This window comes from Chrysemys picta, chromosome 10 (assembly GCF_011386835.1).
Source record: "Chrysemys picta bellii isolate R12L10 chromosome 10, ASM1138683v2, whole genome shotgun sequence".
Lineage (NCBI taxonomy): Eukaryota > Metazoa > Chordata > Testudines > Emydidae > Chrysemys > Chrysemys picta.
This window is the reverse complement of record NC_088800.1, coordinates 57,846,940-57,868,798: the sequence shown is the minus strand read 5'-3', so window position 1 is coordinate 57,868,798 and position 21,859 is coordinate 57,846,940. Positions and strand designations below refer to the sequence as shown.

At 59.0% G+C, this 21,859-nt stretch overlaps 1 protein-coding gene across 6 annotated transcripts in view; it reads left to right on the top strand.

The window, feature by feature from the left end:
• The window catches only part of SEPTIN12 (septin 12), a 206,035-nt gene extending 184,590 nt beyond the window's left edge, over positions 1-21,445 (top strand). For all 6 annotated transcript variants that reach the window (XM_065558746.1, XM_042861593.2, XM_065558747.1 and 3 more), the window contains 8 exons: positions 13,558-13,686; positions 14,555-14,636; positions 15,198-15,335; positions 15,933-16,050; positions 16,901-16,996; positions 17,240-17,336; positions 19,667-19,718; positions 20,141-21,445. In XM_065558746.1, the coding sequence (XP_065414818.1) occupies positions 13,558-13,686; positions 14,555-14,636; positions 15,198-15,335; positions 15,933-16,050; positions 16,901-16,996; positions 17,240-17,336; positions 19,667-19,718; positions 20,141-20,285 (857 nt within the window). In that variant the 3' untranslated portion in view covers positions 20,286-21,445. The remainder of the gene's footprint in view (positions 1-13,557; positions 13,687-14,554; positions 14,637-15,197; positions 15,336-15,932; positions 16,051-16,900; positions 16,997-17,239; positions 17,337-19,666; positions 19,719-20,140) is intronic.
• The last annotated feature ends 414 nt before the right edge of the window (positions 21,446-21,859 follow it).

Genomic DNA, 21,859 nt, shown 5'->3' with positions numbered 1-21,859 from the left:
GTAGCATAGCTAGCGGGGTGCAGGGGAAGCAGCCGCTTCCCCCGCCTTTTCAAAAGCGGCTGGAGGAGCGAGGTGGGGTGCAGGCTGGCGGCCCGCAGCGCAGCCAGCCACCATGGGGAGGCGGCGGGTGTGGCCGGAGGAGCGGGGGGACGCGGCATGCGGCCCGCAGCGCTGCTGACAGCCGCGGCCGGAAGAGCGAGGGATAGTGCAGGCTGACGGCCCGCAGTGCGGCCGGCAGCCATGGCGGGGCGGTGGGCATGGCCAGAGGAGTGGCGGGGCGCAGCATGGCAGCCGGTAGCCGCGGCCGGAGGAGTGAAGGGGGCCACAGGGGTGGCACGGCAGGGCCGGAGGAGCCATAGTGTGGGAGGGGCGGTGCGGCCAGAGGAGGAGCCAAGGGATGTGGCCGGAGGAGGAGCCAAGGGGGGGGCGCCTTTTTTATGTTTGCTCCCCCTCCTCTTAGAAGCTGGCTACGCCACTGTTCCCAGAGCCTTTTCTGGACTCACTAGGCTGATAAAAACACCCAGCACTGTGCCAGGCCCTGCTCAGCTGTTGTCTCATTGTCAGCTGAGCCATGTTCATGTGGTTTTATTTCAGCTTGCATCGAAATTGGAAGGGGAGCAAAGACGTAGGAGAGGAATGATCAATTTTTTCAGAGACGCAGAGAAATTGGAGCTCAGGGGACTGGGAGGGGAGAGGAACCTAGACACGGTGGTGGGGTGGTAGTAACCAGGTCACAGCAGCCTTCCCAGGATAGCAAGTTGTATTTGCATCTTGTTTCCTTAATACTGAGGTGGGGTTGGGGGGCGGGGCAGGAGTGGGGGAGATGCGAGGGGGTGGGCTTGGGTAAAGTGCCCATGGGAAGGTGTCTATCTGGAGAGGAAAACCACTATGTGAAATGCTCGCTTTCACTCAGCCTGCCCCCCGCTTCCTTAAAGCGCGGCTCGCAGACGGAGAACCGAGAGGAAGCAAGCTGGGATTACTGAGTTACTATCTCAGCTCGGATTGTAACGAATGTGCACATTGTGCTATGAACTGAATGCCCAGCTAGTGAGCTCCAGGGATACTGGCCCTTGTGCATGCACAGCGAGTCCTGTTCAGGCTGACACGGGGAGTTGCCCTGCCCGCTGGCGGTGCACAGTGTGGGGGGAGGCCAGTGAACTTGGGGACAGTAATGTGGTGGTGTCAGAATGAAAGAAGTCCCTGAAATCCTGCTGCCTAACTGCAAACCCAACGCGAGCACTGATGGCTTGGCCTGGTTGGCTCTGGTATCTCAAGGTTTGCTCTCTGCCTATGACAAGCCATGAAAAAGGGAAGCGAGAGTGGGCAGAGTGAAAGCAAATACCTAACGTGGGAAAGATGGCAGAGGGGTGGTCTGATCGGCTCTGTCCCATTTCCTGGATTATGAACTCTGCAGGGTGCAGGCTGTGCGGTTGTATAGCACCTAGCCCAGAAGGCCTTTGGGTCCTAGTGCAATACAAATTAATAGCTTTGGGGAGCTTCTGGCCCAGCACCTGGCACTCCACTGATTTCAGCCTAGCTTTGACTTGACTTGCTGTAGCTCCATTGATTTCAGTGAGTCACTGTCACTTTACCCCGGCTGAGGATCTTGCCCTCTGTGAAGAGAACCCTGGGTGTGCTCCGCAGCTGGAAAAAACATGTCAAGAAAGAATCAGCCGGGGGAAGGGCTGGGATTGGTTAGATAACAAAAGTGTGTGCAGGCAGCGGGAAGGGGAAGAAGGGCTGGGAACCTGAGCTACCGCTGGGAACCCGAAAACCAGTTCAAAGCGTTCTCAAAGCTACGAAATTCCATGCGGATTTCTTCTCCGGGAGAGAAGGGCGCTTGTATGGAATTCCTGTGGTGCCTGCCTACTCGGAGAGAGACTGCCAGGGGCCAGAGGGGAAGCCAGAAGCATTCACATATCATGGGCTTAAACCAGGGTCAGCGGGCTGCACTTTCCAAGGAGGCGTCTGGATGAAATGGAGCTGGGGATGAGCAGGCTGGGAGCCAGAACAGCTCTCTCTGGGCGGGGCGGAGGGAGCGTTACAGCTCAGCAATGGATCCTAATAACCGGGGGAGTGTGACCATCTGGTTAGAGAGATAGTGAGGCTGGAAATGAGAAGGAAGGGCCATGAATAGAGCAAGCAATGGGAGAGTCAGATCCCAGGATGGGCCCTGGGACACTGCATCAAGGATGGCTGTAGAAAGTCCAGCTGCAGGCTAACTGCAGCCTACGCTGCTTGTCTTTAATCCAGAGCTGAGGTCTATAGAGAGTACTGGTCTGAGCGGGCATTGCTTCCTCAACCCACCTGGCTGTGCTGTATGCTAATCGGGAGTCTGGGCAGGCCACGCCTCTGGAGTAAACAGGGGCGGCTCTATGTTTTTTGCCGCCCCAAGCACGGCAGTCAGGCGGCCATTGGCGGCATGCCTGTGGGCAGTCCACGGTCACATACCCGCCGCCAAATTGCTGCCAGAACCGCAGGACCGGCAGACCTCCTGCAGGCATGCTGCCGAAGGCCGCCTGACTGCCACCCTCACAGCGACTGGCAGGCCACCCCCCGTGGCTTGCCGCCCCAGGCACGCATTTGCTACACTGGTGCCTGGAGCCACCCCTGGGAGTAAAGATGAGGCGACTGCAACATGCTGTCATGGGAATGAGGTGCAGCCCTCACGCTCCCCGCAAGGTATCAGTTTGCCCCTCAGCTGGCCGAAGGTTGACTCTGACTTTAGGTGGGAGGACTAAAAGACTTCCCCGGCCAGGCGCTGAGCATGCTTCCTCCCCTTCCCATCAGCGAGAGCATGTGGCACATGGCTGTGGTAATGTCGGGCCCAGATGATAGACTATTAATACTTAATATCTGTATTGTGCTAGCACTCTGAGGGCCTAGATTGGTCCTGTTGTGCTTGGCACTAGATTTGAAGACCTGTGACAGGGAGAGGAGGAGTAGAAACAGGTCAGCCCCACATGCCAAAATTACGAGTCAGGCCTCGAAAATCATGAAATTTCAAAATAATACATTTAGGGAGGGTATTTGCCGTCTGGCTTTTGAGCCTTTAGGGGTCACTTTTTCAAGCTTTTCTCTGCCGCCATGAGGTCTAGGAACTTAGTTTTTAATGACAGTTGGGATTCCCATATGATCACATGGCTCCAGGAGCTGGAGCTTTAAGAAAAATGAGACGTGATAAAATCATGTGTGTTGGCAACACAGGGCCATGGCTGTTGATTTTTGAGACCTGGGAGGAGGCAGAGGCAGTGACCATAATCCACAGATGTGTGTACTCAGCACTCAAGTGAGACCAGTCGAGGGCCTGATAATTAGGATTCAGCAGAGCTAGTTTTGGACGAATGTGGGGAAATGCAGGGTGAAATCCAACTGGATAAAGCAACAGAATGGGGAGGACGTAGGGGAGATGAGGCCAGAGAATTGTGTTCAGATACAGTCTGTCAGTCCATGGTATGGAACTGCTTTAAGATTCTAGAGTTTGGCACATGGAACAGTTGTTTGACAGCTTGTGACATCTGTATTTAAAGGGGAAAGAACATTAAAATGACCATACTTTAAAAAGTAAACCTCTTCACTTTGTTACTATTAACACCTTAAGATGATTCTAAGGGCAGCAATTGACACTGGTGAGGCCTCATCTGGAGTACTGTGTCCAGTTTTGGGCCCCACACTACAAGAAAGATGTGGAAAAATTGGAAAGAGTCCAGCGAAGGGCAACAAAACTGATTAGGGGGGTGGAGCACATGACTTATGAGGAGAGGCTGAGGGAACTGGGATTGTTTAGTCTGCAGAAGAGAAGAATGAGGGGGGATTTGATAGCTGCTTTCAACTACCTGAAAGGGGGTTCCAAAGAGGATGGATCTAGACTGTTCTCAGTGGTACCTGATGACAGAACAAGGAGTAACGGTCTCAAGTTGCAGTTGGGGAGGTTTAGGTTGGATATTAGGAAAAACTTTTTCACTAGGAGGGTGGTGAAGCACTGGAATGGGTTACCTAGGGAGGCGGTGGAATCTCCATCCTTAGAGGTTTTTAAGGTCAGGCTTGACAAAGCCCTGGCTGGGATGATTTAGTTGAGAATTGGTCCTGCTTTGAGCAGTGGGTTGGACTAGATGAACTCCTGAGGTCCCTTCCAACCCTGATATTCTATGATTCTATGACAAACCCCTATATATTCTTCATATAGTTTCCTTCTTGCATTCTACTCACCTCTGACAATTGAACTAATCCATTTCACTCTCAGGCAGTGGGGAATGCAACGGGATGCTGCAGTATCTCTATAGGGCATGTTTAAATCCACCCCTAGCGTTTAATGAAAATGTAACAACCACGGAGCAATTAGGTTTTATATCACCTTGTTTTTACAAAACCTAAACGTTGACCTGAGTGTCCCTTAAATTAACAGGGCCAGCTCCCCAGCTGGTGCAAATCAGCAGAGCTCCGTTGACTTTAGTGAAGCCACGTTAGCTTAACTCATCTGCTAAGCTGGCCCGAAATATCTGTTTTCATTGGAGTCTGAGTTTTGAAAATTTGTTCACACTAGGCCGGCCTTTTAATTTAAAACAACCTCTAGTGGGGGGCTACAGTTAGTCAAATTCATCTAACTTTAAACTTACCATCAGCCCTCTTGGCTCTTTCATCTTGGCCCCATATTTCACTGATTGTTTTTCTCCAATGGCAGTTCTGGACTGCCTCCAGATCCAAACTTCCCCAAAGCTCTGAGGCATTTGGATCTAGAGTCTTGCTTTGCCCACAGTGCTGCCAACCTCTTGCAGTGCTTCGTTTCCATTCCCACCCCCAACATACCTAGAATATTTTCTCTTGGCCCCGGCTTGGCACTATACCTGGCCAAATCTTTATGGAGCTTTTTCTAAAGCCTTGGGTATGTGCTCTGTCCAGCAATAAATACTCCCAGATCAAGAGAAACAAGCCAACATGGAGATGTCAGAAAGTAATCCAGGGGAAGAATGATGGTTCTGTGGATCATAAACTATCAGCTAGAGTGGAGGATGGGGAAGATTACGGGATAATGGTTTTAAGAGAGCTAAGCAATGATAAGAAAAGCAGAGAGAGCCAAGCCCAAGGGAGTCAGATAAATCACTAAGGATTCCTCCAAGCACTGGAGGAGCTGAGGGGCAGGTGAAGGAGACAGTGATAACTTCAGGAGAATTTAACAGAATTTACTTTTTAGCAAAAAAGCTGGGCCCTACGCGGTGACCTCTGGGCCGGGCAGCGGAGAGCCTGCCGGGCAGGAAGAGTGAGAGAGAGACATGCTGCCTTAGGATCTCTGCATCCCAGTCACTGGAGGGGATAATATTGCTGGGCTTCATCTGATACTCTGGAGGGGGAGGGGAAGGGGGCCCACCGAGCCCACCTCCGCATTGAATCCCATGCATCTCAGAGACCCCCCTCTGCAGGCCCAGGCCATGTTCCCCGCAGCGGGGAGGGGAGGGCGGAAGCAGATGCAGAGGGCAGATCCCAAAGGAGCTGGAGAGTGAAATCGGAGCAGTGAATGGAAAGGGGGTGGGGCACCCCGCCAGAGGAGAGGCAGGTTTGCACTCTCCTACACATCAAACAGCCCCTGCTCTTAGCCCCACCCCCACCCCCGGTCTGAGGGGCCCCAGGGCTATTGGAGGTGCCAGAAGAGGGAGAAATCTGCCCTCTCTCCCAGCGAGAGAGCACCCCCCGCTTCTAACCACGAGGGCTCTGTGGCCCACAGCTGAATGGCGAGCCAGTGTGCATCTGCTAGCATGCCCTGGCTTGCCCAGGAGGGCAGCAGCATCAGGGCCCAGCAGGGTGTGTAGAGGGACCCAGGAGGCCAGGCCAAGCCAGCCAATTGCAAATGGGAACATACAAGCTAAGGGCTTCCAGCTGTGTGCCGGGGCTCTGCACATCTGCTTCTCATCAGCCCGGGGAATTTTTCATATGGACAAATTTGACATTTTGATTTAAAAGGGAGAGGGAGGGAGATTGGAGTTGCCTGGGACAGGGAGAGGAAACCCCCTCCAGCCAGATAAACCCTTCCGCGGGAGAGCATAGCAGGCGGCAGAGCTCTCTCACCAGGCCCCATGGCTGTCCCATGACCACAGAGCTACTGCATAGCAAGGGTGGCTCCATGTCTGCTTCTCCTGGCCCAGTTGCCTGCGGCTGCTGCCTCCCCCTGGCAAAGGAAGGGGCATTTTCAAGCGAACTGCAGCTGGCCAGCTTCCAGCCCTGAGTATCTGCAGCCCCTCCCTCCCCCTCTACCCCCCCCCCCCCGAACCTCCTCTAATAAAACAAGCACCTCCAAGTTCCTGGGCACTGCAGAGTGCAGGACTCTTTAATTAAAGTGCTTTTGATGATGCCCAGAGCTGGAGAGCATGGCTGGGTTTCCTCTCTGCCTCTTTGCATCTTGCTGGGGGCCTCCTGTCAGCCCCAGACTTTCTGTGATGCTCCCAAAGGGCTTTTCCACTCTTTCTGCTGTGGTCAAACCCTTCACGGCTCACGCCCACACAGTGACGCTGGCCACACACAACAGTGGTGCCACTGAAACTGTTTTTCTGGTCCAGTCTCCCATGGGGAGTTGTGGGGGCAAACCACTTACTTAGTGTGGAGACAGCTGGACAAAGTGACAAGCAGAATTGCATGGCGGGGTTACTTGTGGTGGTGAGGGGATGGGCTTGGCAGCCCAGAGGGTCCCTTCTGCTTCATGTCTTATGTTCCTAAGGTCGCATGCTTCAGGGTTGCAGCTGGCCACCTGCAGGGGTCAGGAAGGAATCTTCCCCCTCATTGTATCTGTTTTTTGTTGGTTGTTTCTAACTCCTTCTTCTGAAACATCAGAGATGGCCACAGGTGGTGTGGTGAGCTTGGCAGTCAGATTGGTGGTGACCTTGGGGGATTTTTGCCTTCCCCTGCAGTGTGGGGACAGGTTACTTGCCAGGAGTATCTGGGTCTAGCTCACTCCATCAATTCCCTGCCATTGCCCCAGGGGCCTCAGGCACTGCACCTCAGTTCCTCCCATTCTCTGCCTGTGAGACACCATTGTTGAGCCTCCCAAGGGTCAGAGTGCCTTGGCCTCATTCCAGTTGTTGGGTTTTGCGGGCAGGTGCTGGGAGTTGAGGGTGGCCTATGGTAGCCAGGAGGTCAAACGAGGTGATCTGGTGGCCCCTTCTGGCCTTGGACTCTGTGGCTACGCTGGTCTCGTTAAAGTGGTGTCACCTGCCCGTGTGGGTGCAGTGATTGGATAAAGGTGCTGCCACCAGTGTGGCTGTTCCCCACCAGGAAGGGGAATAAGCTCTACAGGTGTAAGGCTCCTCTGATGCGCACTAGTGGCTGTTCCGGCATAAAATCAACAGCTGTGTGGGGAGCAGGCTCCAGGCCCTGCCCCGCTCAGTGGCTTGCCTCTCCACGCCTCTCCCGTCCCTGGCTCCCTCTCTCCACAGAAGCCAGTCGAGAGCCATATATCGCAGCTGCCCCTCCTACTTGCCAATCCGCCTCCCCGTGTCAGACCCACGCTAGCCTTCTCCCTGCCCAGCTCTGCTGCTGCTGCCCTTTCATTGCTGGGAAGCTGACCCCCCTGTGCTCTGGTGCTGCCAGCGCGCACCGAAGCCTGCGTGTTTCGCCGCAGGCCCTGCCCCAGCAGCAGGGCAACCGGTGCCGCTGCTTGTCTGCTACGCTGCTGGGAGGGGCCCGGGCACAGGCAGACTGCTGGGGAATAACTCCCATTGACTGGAGATGCCACCTGCCCATCTCCGGTGCTTGCTGCAGAGCTGTAATGCCTCCGAGGCTGGACTTAGGCTGGGTTATTCCTCTCGCCCCTCCCTCATTCGCTTTCTCCCAGAGCCAGGCTTAGCGCGGCACCTCGGCCCGTGCCCGGCTAGCTCAGGAAGGGAGCTGAGGAGCCTTGCCAGATGAGCACGTGCCTTTCAGCCGTGGGGTAGGGATTAGTGAGTCGGGTGCCAGTGATATAGGCACATTGCTAGCGGGGCCCTCGGCAGGCAGGCACTGCCTTTGCCAGTGGCGTTGCACCCAGGCGCGGTATGGCCATAGGCTTCAGGCTTCGGTGCCGCTGCCTGCTGCCGGGAGCGAGCGAAGACGCCAGCCCCCCCTGAGAGGAAGCCGGGGGGGGAGAAGAAGGGCAGCTTTGTTCTGGATCTGGGAATCCTGTGTCGGGCTGACCAGCGCGCTGCCTCCTGCAGAGGGAAGGGGACGTCCATCTCGCTCTCAGAGCCGGAGGCTGAATTTCCCCGTGGTTTGTGGTGATGTAAAACTGCCCCCCTCCCCCAGCTTTGTAAGCTTTGATCCCCACCCTCGAGTGGCACCCCCCTCTCCCCCAGTGGTGCTGCTGCGACCTCACCGAGGGCAGAGGTCAAGAGGTGACCTGCCCGGAGGAAGGTGATCTCCTCCTAGCACAGATCTGGGGCTGCGAAGTGGAGCTCAAAGCATTCTCAAGCCAGAAGTGCCTCAGGATACCAGTTTGGAGACAGGGGTTTCATTGCAAACTTGCCCTGTTTGCACTCAGCGGTGGAGCCGCCTTAGTGCTGAGAGACCTCGGATCACTGTTGAACCCAGCCACATCGCACCTTACAAAATGGGATGACGATCTCACCCTCCCCCAAAACTGCCCCACTTTTGTGGAGGGGGGGGTGGTAGGGAGTTCAGTGTCCTCACAGGGTCTGAGTTCATTGCCTAGGTAGATAACCCAGCACTGTACATCCATCTTCAAGATCTCGCCATTTCCCTGCTGGCTTTGAGTTATTCACACAGAAATGAAGTGTTCCCCCAGGCCCCAATCTGAACTGGTGCTGTGAGTGCCACAGACCAGGCACAGCCAGTTCAGGGGACTGGCCAGCTGCATGGCCAGAGGTGGTGTCTTTGCAAAAAAAACCTCCATGTCAGTGCAACCCAGGACCCTCAAATCTCAAGAACTGCCCTGCGTTAAGGCTGCTCCTGCAATGTTAGCCAAGCTGTGTTGTGCATCCCATGTGTTTTACTCCCTGATGGCCCATAGGGGGTACGATGTGGCAGATAGGAGCAAACCGAACCTGTGGACCTTTCCCTTTGCATTGTGCAGCGGTAGCTTTATCCCAGTGGAGTGTGGCATGCCTAGGGTCCAGCCCAGCCCCCATCAGGAGTGTTCATACTGCCTTCCCCTCTAGATCCTCTCGGGGAGAGTGTTTCCTTCGCCCATCAGAAGCAGGGCTTGCTGGCAGGAGACTCACAAGTCCACGTAATGGTGGCTTGAGCCTGCTTGGGATGGAAGCAGGCTAATGCAATAGCTTGGGCAGGAGAGGGGAGGCCTGAGCCTCAGGGTGAAATAGCTAAACTCCCTGCAGGCCTGAGTTAGGTTGCAGCAGAGGGACCGGAGTGCATCTGCATTAGCGACAGAAGCTGCTGCCAACTGAATGGTGTCTGGCCCTGGCGTAAGTGTCCCCAGGGCTGCCCGAGCTGCATTTGTGCTGCACTGCTCCGTTGCAGTTGCCCTCTCTCTTGGTAACTGTCCCATGGCTCCCAGCCCAGCCCCCCGAATGGTGGCTTGAAGGCAATTGGGCAAAGCTTCGGGAGGAGCCTGGGGAGAAGAGGCCAAGTTCCTTAGAACACACTTTGGTGAAACAGCCCCCACCCGGGTTCCCTGGGCTCCATAGAACAGTCAGTGGCAACTGCCAACCTTGCCTCCTGTGCAGTACAATAGGCGACTAAGCTGGCCCCATCTGCGGTGACCTGAGGAGTATTTGCACCACGGGGACTATTGCACCAGTGCTTCCTGCCCACACTCCAGGAGTCCTCGCCACTGCAGAGGGCCTGGGAGTTAGCCTGGTTTGCAGCACGTCTAACCCAGCCCGTGCTGTGCCTGACTAGCACCTTGGGAGAGCACGTGTGTGCGGACACTAGGTGTGTTACTGGCACGGGGAGGCAGGGTTACCACTTCAGCTATCTGTAGCCCACTGTCAGCACAGCGCAGAATGGGATGGGTGTGCTTTGGGCAGAGGGGAGGGTGCCACTGTTTCATCCTGGCTACTAGGCTTTGTCTTTTGGCTACTAGCTGTCAGTTAATCGAGTCAAGCCCTGGTCAACTTCATACGGTACCAGCCTGACCCTGGCTTGCTGACCGATCAGCAGTGCACTCTGTACAGGACAGAGTGACTCAAGATTGGACTAGTGGTGGGAGTTGCAGGTCTCCGTTCCTTGGCCGAGCTGGGGGAGTCGCAGGGAATGGGATGGCAGGGGAGTTGCCGGACAAGGTGGAGGTGCATTGGCCGAGCTGGGGGAGTCGCAGGGCTGGGCTAGTGGGTGGGGCAGCAGATCAGGCTTGAGGGGCTTTGGCAGAGGCATGTGGAGGAAGCTTGCTCACTCCCTGCAGAGCCCTAGTCTCAGACACCACCATCCGGATCCATTAGCAGCTTGCTTGCCTGCAGGGCTGTCTCAGCTGGAGCCAGTGTGTCTTGACAAGGGAAGGTAAATCATGCTGAGGAACTTCTGCGCTCCCCAGCTCCATGCAGCAGGCTGGGGATTGCGTTCAGCGGGTGTGAGGCTGTTTTCCTCCTTCAGCCGGGCTGGGGTGAAGGGAGCTGTGCAGGGCAAAACTGCCTCATGCCAGGAAGTTCTAGAAAGGCAGGAAAGTCCCCAGCGTTCCTGCTGCTCTTGGCCTGGCGGGGCCTGCAGCATCAGGGAGCCAGGGGCTTGGCCTAGGCCATCATGGTGTCTGGCCTGGGAGTCTGCGATCTCATCCCCAGCAGCCCCGGCAGGGGTGGAAGTGACCCTGGTCAGTCGTGCTGTGTCGAGTCCTGGGCCAGCGCTGCAATAGCCCTGCAGGGCCTGCATGGTAATGGCTGGCGTCCCGCACTCCTCCAGAGCTCCGAAAGGAGACTAGACGCAGTCAGAGAGGTGGGTGCTCTAGTTAGCCAGCACTGTGTAGCCCGCATGTGTGGCCTGGGGGGCCCTTCACATCACAGCCCTCTGAGGGCCATTCAGCCTCCCACCCACATGGTGCTACCTGGAGCAAGAACAAATGCTCTGCCCTGTCTGAGAGCAACTTTAAATCTGCCCGACCCCCTGAGTGCAAACACCTGCCCTGCTGCACACCCACCCCTCCTCCATCTGCAAACCCCACCCTGTACACGCCCCACCCCTTCCTCCCTGTGCACACCCACCCCTCCTCCATCTGCAAACCTGTACACACCCCCGCCCCTTCCTCCCTGTGCACACCCACCCCTCCTCCATCTGCCACCCTGTACACCCCCCCCGCCCCTTCTTCCCTGTGCAAACCCCCGTCCTGTGTGCACACCCAGCCCTCCTCCATCTGCAAACCACACCCTGTACACACCCCCAACCCTTCCTCCATGTGCAAACACCAACCCTGCGTTAACACCCACCCCTCCTCCATCTGCCATCCTGTACACACCCCCGCCCCTTCTTCCATGTGCACACGCCTGCCCTCTGTGCACACCCATCCCCTCCTACATCTGCAAACCCCACTCTGTACACACCTCTGTCCCTTCCTCCGTGTGCAAATGCCCGCCCTGTATGCACACCCACCCTGCCTCCATCTGCAGACCCCACCCTGTACACACCCCCACTCCTTCCTCCCTGTGCAAACGCCTGCCCTGTGTGCACATCCACCCCACCTCCATCTGCAGACCCCACCCTGTACACACCCCCACCCCTTCCTCCCTGTTCAAACCCCACCATGGGCGCACACCATCTGCTGTCCCATGCGTGCAAACCCCATCCTGTGCAAACCCCGCCCTGTATGTGCACACATGCCCCATGCGTACTGATCCCACCCTGCGTGCATGCCTGTCTCCTCTGTGTACAAACCCCACCTGTGTGCAGGCTCATCCCTGCTCTCCTCACACACACCCCATGTGTGTCAAGTGCCCCTAGCAAAGCACATCAGTGATGGAATCCCCCTCCCATCTGCGCACAGCTAGTGGGGGAAGCAATCCTGCCAGGAGGCACTGCCCGCAGTTGTGTCTTGGGGGTGAGCCGTGATCGCAGCGCATGGTTCCCCAACCCCTGCGTAAGGGCTAAGCCAGCTGGGACAGGGGCCCGGCTATTGCTGGGGAAAGCCAGGTTGGCTTGCGGGTTCAGGTGGTGCCGGGGGCTCAGTGAGCACTAGTGCTGGCCCGCTGATCACCTGTGCCGGTAGTGTTTGTTAATGGTGAACGACCAGCCCTGGAAGAAGCAGCCCCACCGCTCGTGTGGGCTTCAGTCTAATTCCCCCTGCAGCTGCAATCCAACAGCTGCCCCAGCACTGGAGCGCCCGCCTCCCTCCCTGGACACGTGAACTGACTCCAGCCCGCTCCTGGGCCCCCACTCTGGAAGGGTCACAAAGACGAGACCTGGAGCCTCGGGGGAAAGCTATAGCCAGGGAAAGAGGGGGGCACAGGGCTGCTTGAAAGGTCCTGCACAGGGAGGCAATGGTGGGGTGTAGGATGGGGACTGGACACCTGCTGGGCTGTCCTAAGCCCTGGGAGGAACATACAGTGGGCCCAAGAGTCAAGCGGGCAGGTGGGTGGGTGGCCAGCCGGGGCACTGGGAACACCAGCTCCTGCTGTTCTCAGGACCCCAACCACAGAAGCAGAAGAGTGAGAGGTGTATACCGTGTTCGGGGCTAGACGGACTCTTGCAATGACTCCCCTTCTGTATGCTGGTCACTTTCACTTCTCCTTCCCAGGGGTCCGGCTGCCAGCCCCTCCCTCCAGCGCAGAATCCCCCAGCCTGCTCCCTCCTGCTCTGTGTTACTGACGCTCCGGGGAAGAATGTTCTTTAAGCCACCCATGACCCCGAGAGCGGCAGGATCTGGGCACTGGGGCTGCGCCAGCCCAGCCTCCCAGTGCAGCAGGGACTGTCTACTAGCCACCTCCCTGGGTTAGATTTCCCGCCTGCGGTGACATACGGGGCCAGCTGGGGTCGCCGGTTGCCCCATGAGGGTCTCCAGCAGGGAAGAGATCCTAGACCGCAGTGATGGTGGAAGTGGGGTGGGGGGCACCTGCCATCTGCATTTGCTAACACATGGGGAGTCTAAGAAGACAGCAATAAAACCCCCCAGGTGGGAGTGCTGGGACATGTGGGGTCTCCGGATTTTTGGATTCCTGGGGGCATGTGGGGCTGTCGACGGAGGTGGGGGCTAGGCTAGCTTAGACACAAGGACATCTTGGGTGCATGGGGTGCTGCTGAGCTAATCGCTGAAGGGCTGCAGCAGAAAGCCAAGCCAGGGGAGGAGAGAAGGGGAAGCGAGTAGTGGCTGGTGCTTTCCAAACCGGGACCTGGGGGAGGGGATGGGGCAGGCTGGTCGTGGCGTCCCCCCATTAGTGAGTGAACCAAGCTTGTGCCCTGCCGACCCTGCAGCCCCATGTCTGGGGACCAGAGGCCCCTCCATCTCCTCCTGCCAGCTGTCCGTTGCCTCCTCTGCCGCTCAGCAATGCTCCAGGAGCTCAGCGGAGAGATGGGATGGGGGAGACGGAGTGGCCAGTTTGGCGAGCCAGGGGAGTGTGTCCTGGATCCCATGTGCCCATCCTCTGGCCTCTGGGCGCGGTGGGAGCGCAGCTCACACACCCTCTCTCTATCCCCGTGCAGGGCAGAGCGGCCTGGGAAAGTCGACAATGGTGAACACCCTCTTCAAGTCGAAGGTGAGCCGGAAACCCACAGGCCCCGGCTACGAGGAGCACATCCCAAAGACGGTGCAGCTGCAGTCCGTCACCCACGGTAAGGTCCCCTGCTCTTCAGCCCTCCAGGAGCCGTGGGAAGGACCCCTTCCTCGCCCACCATGTCTGTTCCTCTGGGAACCCCATGACATCCAGCTCACTAGGAGCCCTTGTGCAGCCCCCCCTCCTGCCCGATGCCCCACCATGACCCCCTCCCCCATTTTTCTGGCAGTCCTGGCATAGCCTTGGATCCTTCCCCCCGTGAGCCGCAGAGTGGACTCTTTGGGCCCAGCAAGGCCCCGCCCTCGCCCCATGGGCCCCAGCCCACCCTGCCATCCCCGGCCGGCTGGTACTCGATAGTCTCTTCCCGACAATTTCAGAAGCGCCTGCTGCCCTGGGAAACAGAGGCTCCTTTGTGAGTCTCTCGCTTGGCCGCCTCCTGTCCCGAGAGCGACCCCCCAGGGGAAGGCCAGCCTGCCCGTGGCTCCTGCCCCTCTGCTCCATGCAGGGGAGTGAGAGCTCAGCAGGCATGGGGGCAATTCCCTGGCCATGGCAGAGCTTCCATTGACTTCACTGGGGGCAGGAGCCGGCCCCATCATCCCCGTCCTCCCATCTCGGCCTGCCCGGGTGCCCGCGGGGCCGTTGCTGTTGCCCCCTGGCCTGGGCGAGCCTAGTGGATGGATTCCCCACGCTGTCCCCCAGCTGCTAGGCAGTCACCAAGGTCCCTCCCCAGCCCCCACAGCTGCTAGTTCCAGGCCTGGACCGCTCTGCTGCGTGTGTCCGGGGAAATGCCCCAGCGGAGTCTGCCCAGAGAGCAGTGGGAAGCCAGCGGGAGCTGGGGAGGGGCTCTGTGCGAGAGATGCCCAGCGGGGGGCCACGGGACTCCTGGAGGCCCCCCCCCGTGACCTTGCACCCTCTGCCCCCGCTAGTTATCGAAGAGAAGGGCGTGAAGATGAAGCTGACTGTGACAGACACGCCAGGGTTCGGCGACCAGATCAACAATGAAAACTGGTAGGTTCTCGCCCGGTTCTGGGGACCCCAAGGGCAATGTGAGCAAGGCAGGAGGGAGCCCAGCGTTGCTGGCCGGGGGCGGGCCATGGAAGGAGGGGCACCAGGGAAGGCTTAGTCTGAGCAGCTGGTTGGTAATAACATGACACCCTGGCACCAGAGGGTCACACCCTGGCACTGCGGACTCTGCCTTTCAGCTGTGTGAGCTAGATCCATTGAGCTCCAGGTAGTTACTGTGTGAGCTCCATGCAGTTACTGTGGGGGGTTTCAGAGGAGACCCTAAAACCCAGCTCTTCTTCGCTCTGTGGGGACACCAAAGCTCTTGGGACACTTCTGTAAGAGTTAGGGATTTGGTTAAAACACCATCCCCTTCCTCCAACCCCACCTCGCTGAAGGGTTTATGCCACGCTGTCAGATCTGAGCTCCTTCTGTGCGCTGGTGCTGGTCTCCGCCCCCGAGGTGGCTGCCTTTCAGTGGTGGGTGGGACAGTTCCTGTGTGTGCAGTGCACACAGTGCCTAGGGGATGCGGGTGATCAGTCTCTTGCCTCCTCTCCCATCACCCAGCTGGGACCCCATCATCAAGTACATCAACGAGCAGTACGAGAAGTACCTGAGAGAGGAGATCCTCATCAGCCGCAAACGGAAGATCCCAGACACCAGAGTCCACAGCTGTGTGTACTTTGTGCCACCCACTGGCCACTGGTGAGCTGTGATCAGTCTCTGCACACTCCTGAGTGCCCAGTGCCCTGCCTGGCTACCCAAATGCCCTGCTGGGCTGACCTCTCCCTGGGGGGGGGGCAGGGGCAGCCTGAGCCCTTTGCAAGGGATTGGCTGGCTCATGGAGCTGCTAGTGGGATGAGGAAGCCAGCTTGCCTCCGGCTGGGGCAGTAACCAGCTCAGCTGGCTGGGGGCCGGTGTGCGGCGTGTCGTGTGAATCCGTCTTGGGCCGATTCCTAGCGAAGAAGAGTCCACATCCCGGCTGGCCCCCTGCTGCCCATCTCAGTGGGCCCCTCTGGGTCAGCCCCACAGCTAGGGCTGTGTGGGTGAATTCACCTCGCTGATGCTGCTGTCAGTCGCTAGAGGACTTGGGTCTCCATTCCCATTGGCCTCTCTGCTCTGGACACCTGATGGTGCCACTGGTCTGAGGGCAGTGGCTAGCCGTCTCTGCCCCAGTCTGCCAGGGTGGGGCCCATGGCTGGGGGGAGGCGGGGAAAGCAGCGTGAGCATGGAGGATCTCCAATCTCGTTGCACCAGCGCCCCCCTCTGGCCATGCTGAACACCCAGGGCTTTCCCTCTCAGGCTGCGTCCCTTGGATCTGGAGTTCATGAGGCGGCTGAGTAAGATCGTCAACGTGGTGCCAGTGATCGCCAAGGCAGACACCCTGACCCTGGAGGAACGGGCCGAGTTCAAGCAGAGGGTGAGGGGCCTCGTAAGGGAGAGATGGAGCTCTTACCTCACCTGGGAGGAGGGCAGGCCAGCGCAGCTGTGCATGGGAACCCCAGAGCCCTTGGGGCGAGGCTGGGCATAGGCAGCATGGCTTGAGGTGGGTTGGGGGCTGAGCGATGTTAAAGGGCTGGGCTGGGTAAGATTGCCCCAAACAGCTGGGTGGTCTCCAATAGGGCCAGGGCAACCCAAGAACCCACAGGTTTCTTGCGGTAAGACAGAGGCGTCTGTGTGTCTCTTCTCCCCCCAGCTGAGCAGAGGCACATCAGGGACAGAGAGGAAAGCAGGAGGAGGCAGCAGCTCATGGTCACGGTATCTGACACTCAGGCCTGGTCCCCACTAAGCCCCCACTTCGGACTAAGGTACGCAAATTCAGCTACGTTATTAACGAAGTACCTTAGTCCGAACTTACCGCGGGTCCAGACGCGGCAGGCAGGCTCCCCCGTCGATGCCGCGTACTCCTCTCGGCGAGCTGGAGTACCGGCGTCGACGGCGAGCACTTCCGGGATCGATCCCAGAACATCAATTGCCTGCCGCCGGACCCTCCGGTAAGTGAAGACGTACCCTCAGTGTCCCAGCCAAATATCAGCTCCTGCAATGACCCCTGCCCACCTGAAATCCCCCCATGCGAGTCAATTGGATACAGGGTTCTAAGCACATAGGTTGTGTTGCTGCGGGCTGTTTAACAAGTGCCCTGCTCCACCCCAGAGGTGGCCACATTTTAGTGGTAGGCGAGATTATATACTCTCTTGAGGGCTTTAGGATGAACAGTAGCCAACTCCATCGCTAGCACAGACCAATTTCACAGGTGCTGTCTCCTGCAGATCCAGAAGGACTTGAAGGCCCACGGCATCAGCGTCTATCCCCAGGAGGATTTTGATGACAACCCAGACGACAGGATATTGAATGATAAAATTCGAGTGAGTGCTGGGAGGCTGGGGGGGGGCGGGCGTGTGGGGGGGAGCTGAGCTGGGCTGGGACCGGCTGCCATGGGATGCTCTGTGTCCCTCTCTGGCTGGGACAGCCGGACGGGCAGCTGTGCTGAGCAGTGACAGCAGCGCTGAGGAGGGAGCCTGCCCCCAAGTGGCAGTGCCAGGGCTCGCTGATCAGAGATGTGGGCCTGTCCCAGTTCTACAGTGACTCTGCCCCCTCTTCCCATCCAGGACAAAATCCCCTTTGCGGTGGTGGGAGCGGACAAGGAGCATCAGGTGAACGGGAAGAGGGTCTTGGGCCGCAAGACCAAGTGGGGGATCATTGAAGGTAACAGGTCCCTCGAACGTGGGTGGGGCGCAGCTCCGGGTTCCCCATCCTGAGCAGAGATGGCAGCTGGGTGCTCCTAGTGTTGAGACGGAGCCTGTCCCCCAGCTGTCCAGCTCCCAATAGACCCCCGCTAACACTGGCTCTGTCCCCCTGTAGTGGCTGGTCTGTGGACGGAGGGTTTGGAGGGTTCCTGAGCCTCGGGCTGGTAGATCCACTGCCCCTCGCAGATGCGACCCAGCCAGGGACTTGGCTGCACCCTGGTGGAGTTGGGTTCTCCGGCATACCACTCCACTTGCATCTGCACTCCCAGCCCCTGCTGTTTTGGGCAGGCTTCTGGAGCCCTGTGCCCAGTGGTGCCCTTGTGTCCAAAGCCAGCTCTGGCTGTCCTCCCAGCTCCTTCCCGGGCCTACTGAACCTGGCCTGGCCCTGCCCTGCATCTGTGGAGTGGAGCTGCGATCGCGCCACTGCCTTCACCTCTCGCTCCCAGTGATCTGCCAGGCTGCTGTGATACCTGGCTCCTGCAGCAAGCGCCCCTCCCAGCATCACACCTGGGCTGCAATAAACCTGACACGCAGGGCCTGGGAAGTGCAGCAAGCAGGCATCCTCCCAAGCCAGCCGTCCCCTGAGCGCTGCTGCAGCCAGTGCAGCTGGGAGCTCCTCCCCAAGAGACCCACAAGCCCAGCAGGGAGCTGGGGCCTGTCTGGGCCTGCCCACTCCCCTCTGGAGCTGTGCTGCTCCCTGAGCACCGGGGATCCGCAGGCTCTGCTGAGAGCTGGGGTGAAGCGTGTGCAGCACCAAGCCCATCCCTCGCACTCAGGACATACACGGCACTCGGGTCACCCCTGGGGTCAGCCTCCTGAACTAGTCAGAATGATGCTAGCGTGGAACGAGGCCCATTATATCTGCCAGGCGGCCCTTAGCTTTCCTCCAGCACCGTGCTGAGAGTCACCACTGCAGATGCAGCCTTCTTCCCGGCCCCCCAACCTCCTGGGTGTGCAGGGATCCATGGGCCTCATCCCCAGGCAGGGACGCTGTGGTGCTCTGCCATGCCCGTGCTCCTGCAGCCTCAGCAACGGGACCACCCATCCTCCCTCCACATCCCAAGCAGTCGCTGTAGCCTCAGGCCCTTTCCCCCTGTGAGCCCTTGCACCTGCGCCTGGCTGGTGCTGGGGGTCAGCTGGGGCCTGGGAAGAGCCTTTCTGGAGCGCGTTACCAAGGGCCTCTTCATTTATCAAAGGCGGCTGGAACTGTGCAGCCACGGCGCTGCCAGGTAACCCGTCAGAATGCTGGCTGAAGGCTCCCAGCTGCTGCCTGGCTGTGCTCCGTGCCAGAGGGAGAGCTCACCAGCTCGCTGTGCGTGGAGGGGACTGGCGCGGCTTCAGGGGGGCAGCTGGAGCTGGCCTGGTGCTCCCACACCCATGCAAAGCCCGGCTGACACACACGAACCCCTAGGCACACGCTCTGCATGTGGAACTGCACGGGGACACACGGAATATGACAGACCTGGGCTGGAAGGGACCTCAAGCGGTTGATTAGTCCAGCCCCCTGCGCTGAGGCAGGACCAAGTAAACCTAGACCCTCCCCGACAGGTGTTTGTCAGCGGGGATTCCAAGCCTGTATACCCATGTGCAGCCATCATATGTGTGCTAATGTGTATTTATGTGTATTAGCACAGGGCTCCCCCACAACCCCTGTACGTGCACACACAGCGAGCGCTCCCTGTCACTCCCATACCCAGACTCTCACTGCAGATGCGACGTCTCTGAACACCACTGGACACAGAGCTACCCCCGGGAGCAGCCCCACCGGCACGCCTCCACATACGAACACACGTGCAAACCAGGGCTGTTCCTGGGTCCCCCTGCAGCACTCCTTGGGTCCCATTGTTGTGTCCATTCCATCCAGGCAGGCCTCGGGGAGCACCACGCTTAGGCCGCTGCCTGGACACGGTGCCCTGCAGTTGGGCTGCTCTTTTGAACACGGGGATGCTGCTGTTCTGTTGAGATTGCAGCTGCCTGCATGTCGCCCCTGCCATTTACCCAGTGTACATGGGAGCCTGCTGCCCCCTAGTGACCACCTGCCTCCTTGCAGCTCCCCAGCAGGAGTGAAATGCTCCTAGGATCATCGTAGGGCAGGATCTAGTCTCCCGGTAAAGGACAGAGCGGACAAGATGCAGTTAAAAGCCAAGGCAGGGGATGGGATGGTGGCAGGACATGGGGTGCTGCTCTGGCCAGGGTGGCTTTGAATGCATTCCTTATGCATCTGAATCCCTCCTGTGCTCCACCCGGGTGGTAGGGCTGGCTACACCTCGTCTGTGTCTTGTTTTTCAGTGGAGAACCCAGCGCACTGCGAATTCCCCCTGCTCCGAGACCTGCTCATCCGGTGAGACACCTGGCTAGGCCCGCCCCCCTAATGCGCAGGGAGAGGGGTGCAGCCCCAGGCACACAGGGTGGGGTTGGGGAGGGCCTGGCCCCCGCTTGGAGCCCATCCCTGTGCAGGGCTCAGCACCCTCCACTCCCAGGGAAAGCCGTAGGAGTTGGGTCACTCAGCGGGGATTGTGGGATTGGCTGGGGTCCTGAAGGGGAAGCCATGGGACAGTGAGGGCAGCCCTTGGGGGACTGGCAGAGGGGGTGGTTCTTCTGGAGGGAGGGTGATGGCAGCAAGGCTCTGCCCCTTATAGTGGGATAGCTTTTACAGCACACGCTTAGCCTATTTGGGGGCCTCTGGCTGCAGGGCCCAGGGCCTGGCTGGAGCTGTTCTTCCTGCCCCTTTACCCCCTGCCTCTCGCTCTCCGCCCGCCCCAGGTCCCACCTGCAGGATCTCAAGGACATCACCCACAACGTGCATTACGAGAACTACCGCGTGCAGCGGCTCAACGAGAGCAACCGGCTGGCGCTGAGCCCTGTCAATGGGCTGCTGGGGAAGGACGAGGTGGAGAGCGACCTCTGAGCAGGGAGAGCAGGGCGTCCTCCTCCCAGACAGCGCCCACAGACTGGCTGAGGGGGGGAGGAGCTGAGATCCCCACCCCCTGGACAGAGTTCCTCCGTTCTCACTGCCCTGCCCAAGTGCCCTAGTGCTGGGCCAGGCGCCGTCTCTGCCAATGCACCAAAACCTTCCTGCCGTGCAACAGCCTTAAGCAAGGAAAGACTCTTGGGGGGCTGTGCCAGGCACTGCCTCGAGGGCCCCCACTGCTCACCATCCATTCCTCCTGCTTCCCCCATGCCTGTCCCCCTTGACGACTTTGCATGGAGCTCATAGGTTCCTGGCACACGCACCCCCTGCACCGCTGCTCTCCGACAAGCACACCCCATTTCTGGAGAGAGCCCTGCCCTATCACAGAGGCACAGACTGGAGCCAGTGGGCCTGACCCCCCGAGACCTGAGCAGCACCCACGGGAAGGTGTGGAGGCGCAGGCCTTTCCCACTTCATGCCATTGCCCCTGGGACGGGGGCAGCCTCAGGCCTGAGCTGCTGAAAACAGCCTTACCTCCTGATCTTGCCCACCTGGGCTGCTGCCCTGAGCCTCCAGCTCCTTCAGGAGGCCCAGCGCCTGTATCTCCCATGAGGGGGGACTGGAGTAGAACACCGCCCTGCGTGCTGTGGGGCAGAGGGGGCCCTGGGGCTGGGGCTAGAGCCAGCCCTTCCTGCTGGGGGATGAGTGAAGCTCTGGGAGGTGGAGGTACCCAGTCAGCCTCTCCCATGTCCTTAGGGGACAGCCCAGTGGAATTCCTCTAAGGGTTCTGACCCATCCTACAGAGGGCAAGAGCCTGTAGCTGCCCATAGGGTTAGGGAAAAGGTGGGATGGGCAGTGCTAAGGTTTGGGGGATAGCAGAGGGGGATGGAGGCAGTGTGTGTCCAAACCACACGTGGGCTGGGAAAAGCCAGGGGGGCAGGGAGACGGATGCAGGCTGCCCCAGCCAGGGGAGAGGCATTGGTGGGAGGGCCAGGGCTGGGGCTGAGAGCCAGGCAGCGGGAGGAGCGAGGGGTGTCACGGGGCTATCCCCCCAGCCCACAGGGCGGTGCTTGGCTAGATACTGTCCTCTGTACAGCTGGGGCTGGGGCTCGTTCTCTCACTGGAGGATCTGGTCACACATTAAAGATCCCCCTGCAGCCTTCGCCTGGTGCCTGTTCATCCCCTCAGAGGGAAGGGGGCGGTGCAGAGCTGCTCCCGCCCGGGCCCCATGTACAGCGCTTCAGCCAGTGTCCCCTTCCTGCAGCCACCTGGTGCATCTACACCTGACCCATCCCCATTTGGAGCCCCTTCCCCGCCGGGACCCTTGGCCTCCCCCAGATGGGGGCTAGAGACTAAAAAGGCCTGGGGGCCCTGAGCCATTGTCACTGACAGGGAATGAGCAGTGGGGCTCTGAGGCTCCTTCTAGCAGGGAGTCCCCTCCCCCCAAACCCAGCTGTGCTCTGCCTGGGGCGTCAGCCCACACTAAGCTCCCCGAGAAGCCAAGTGCCTGGAGACTGAGCCTCGAGCCCAACAGGGAAGGCTGCAGCCAGCCTCGCAGGGATGGAGGAATC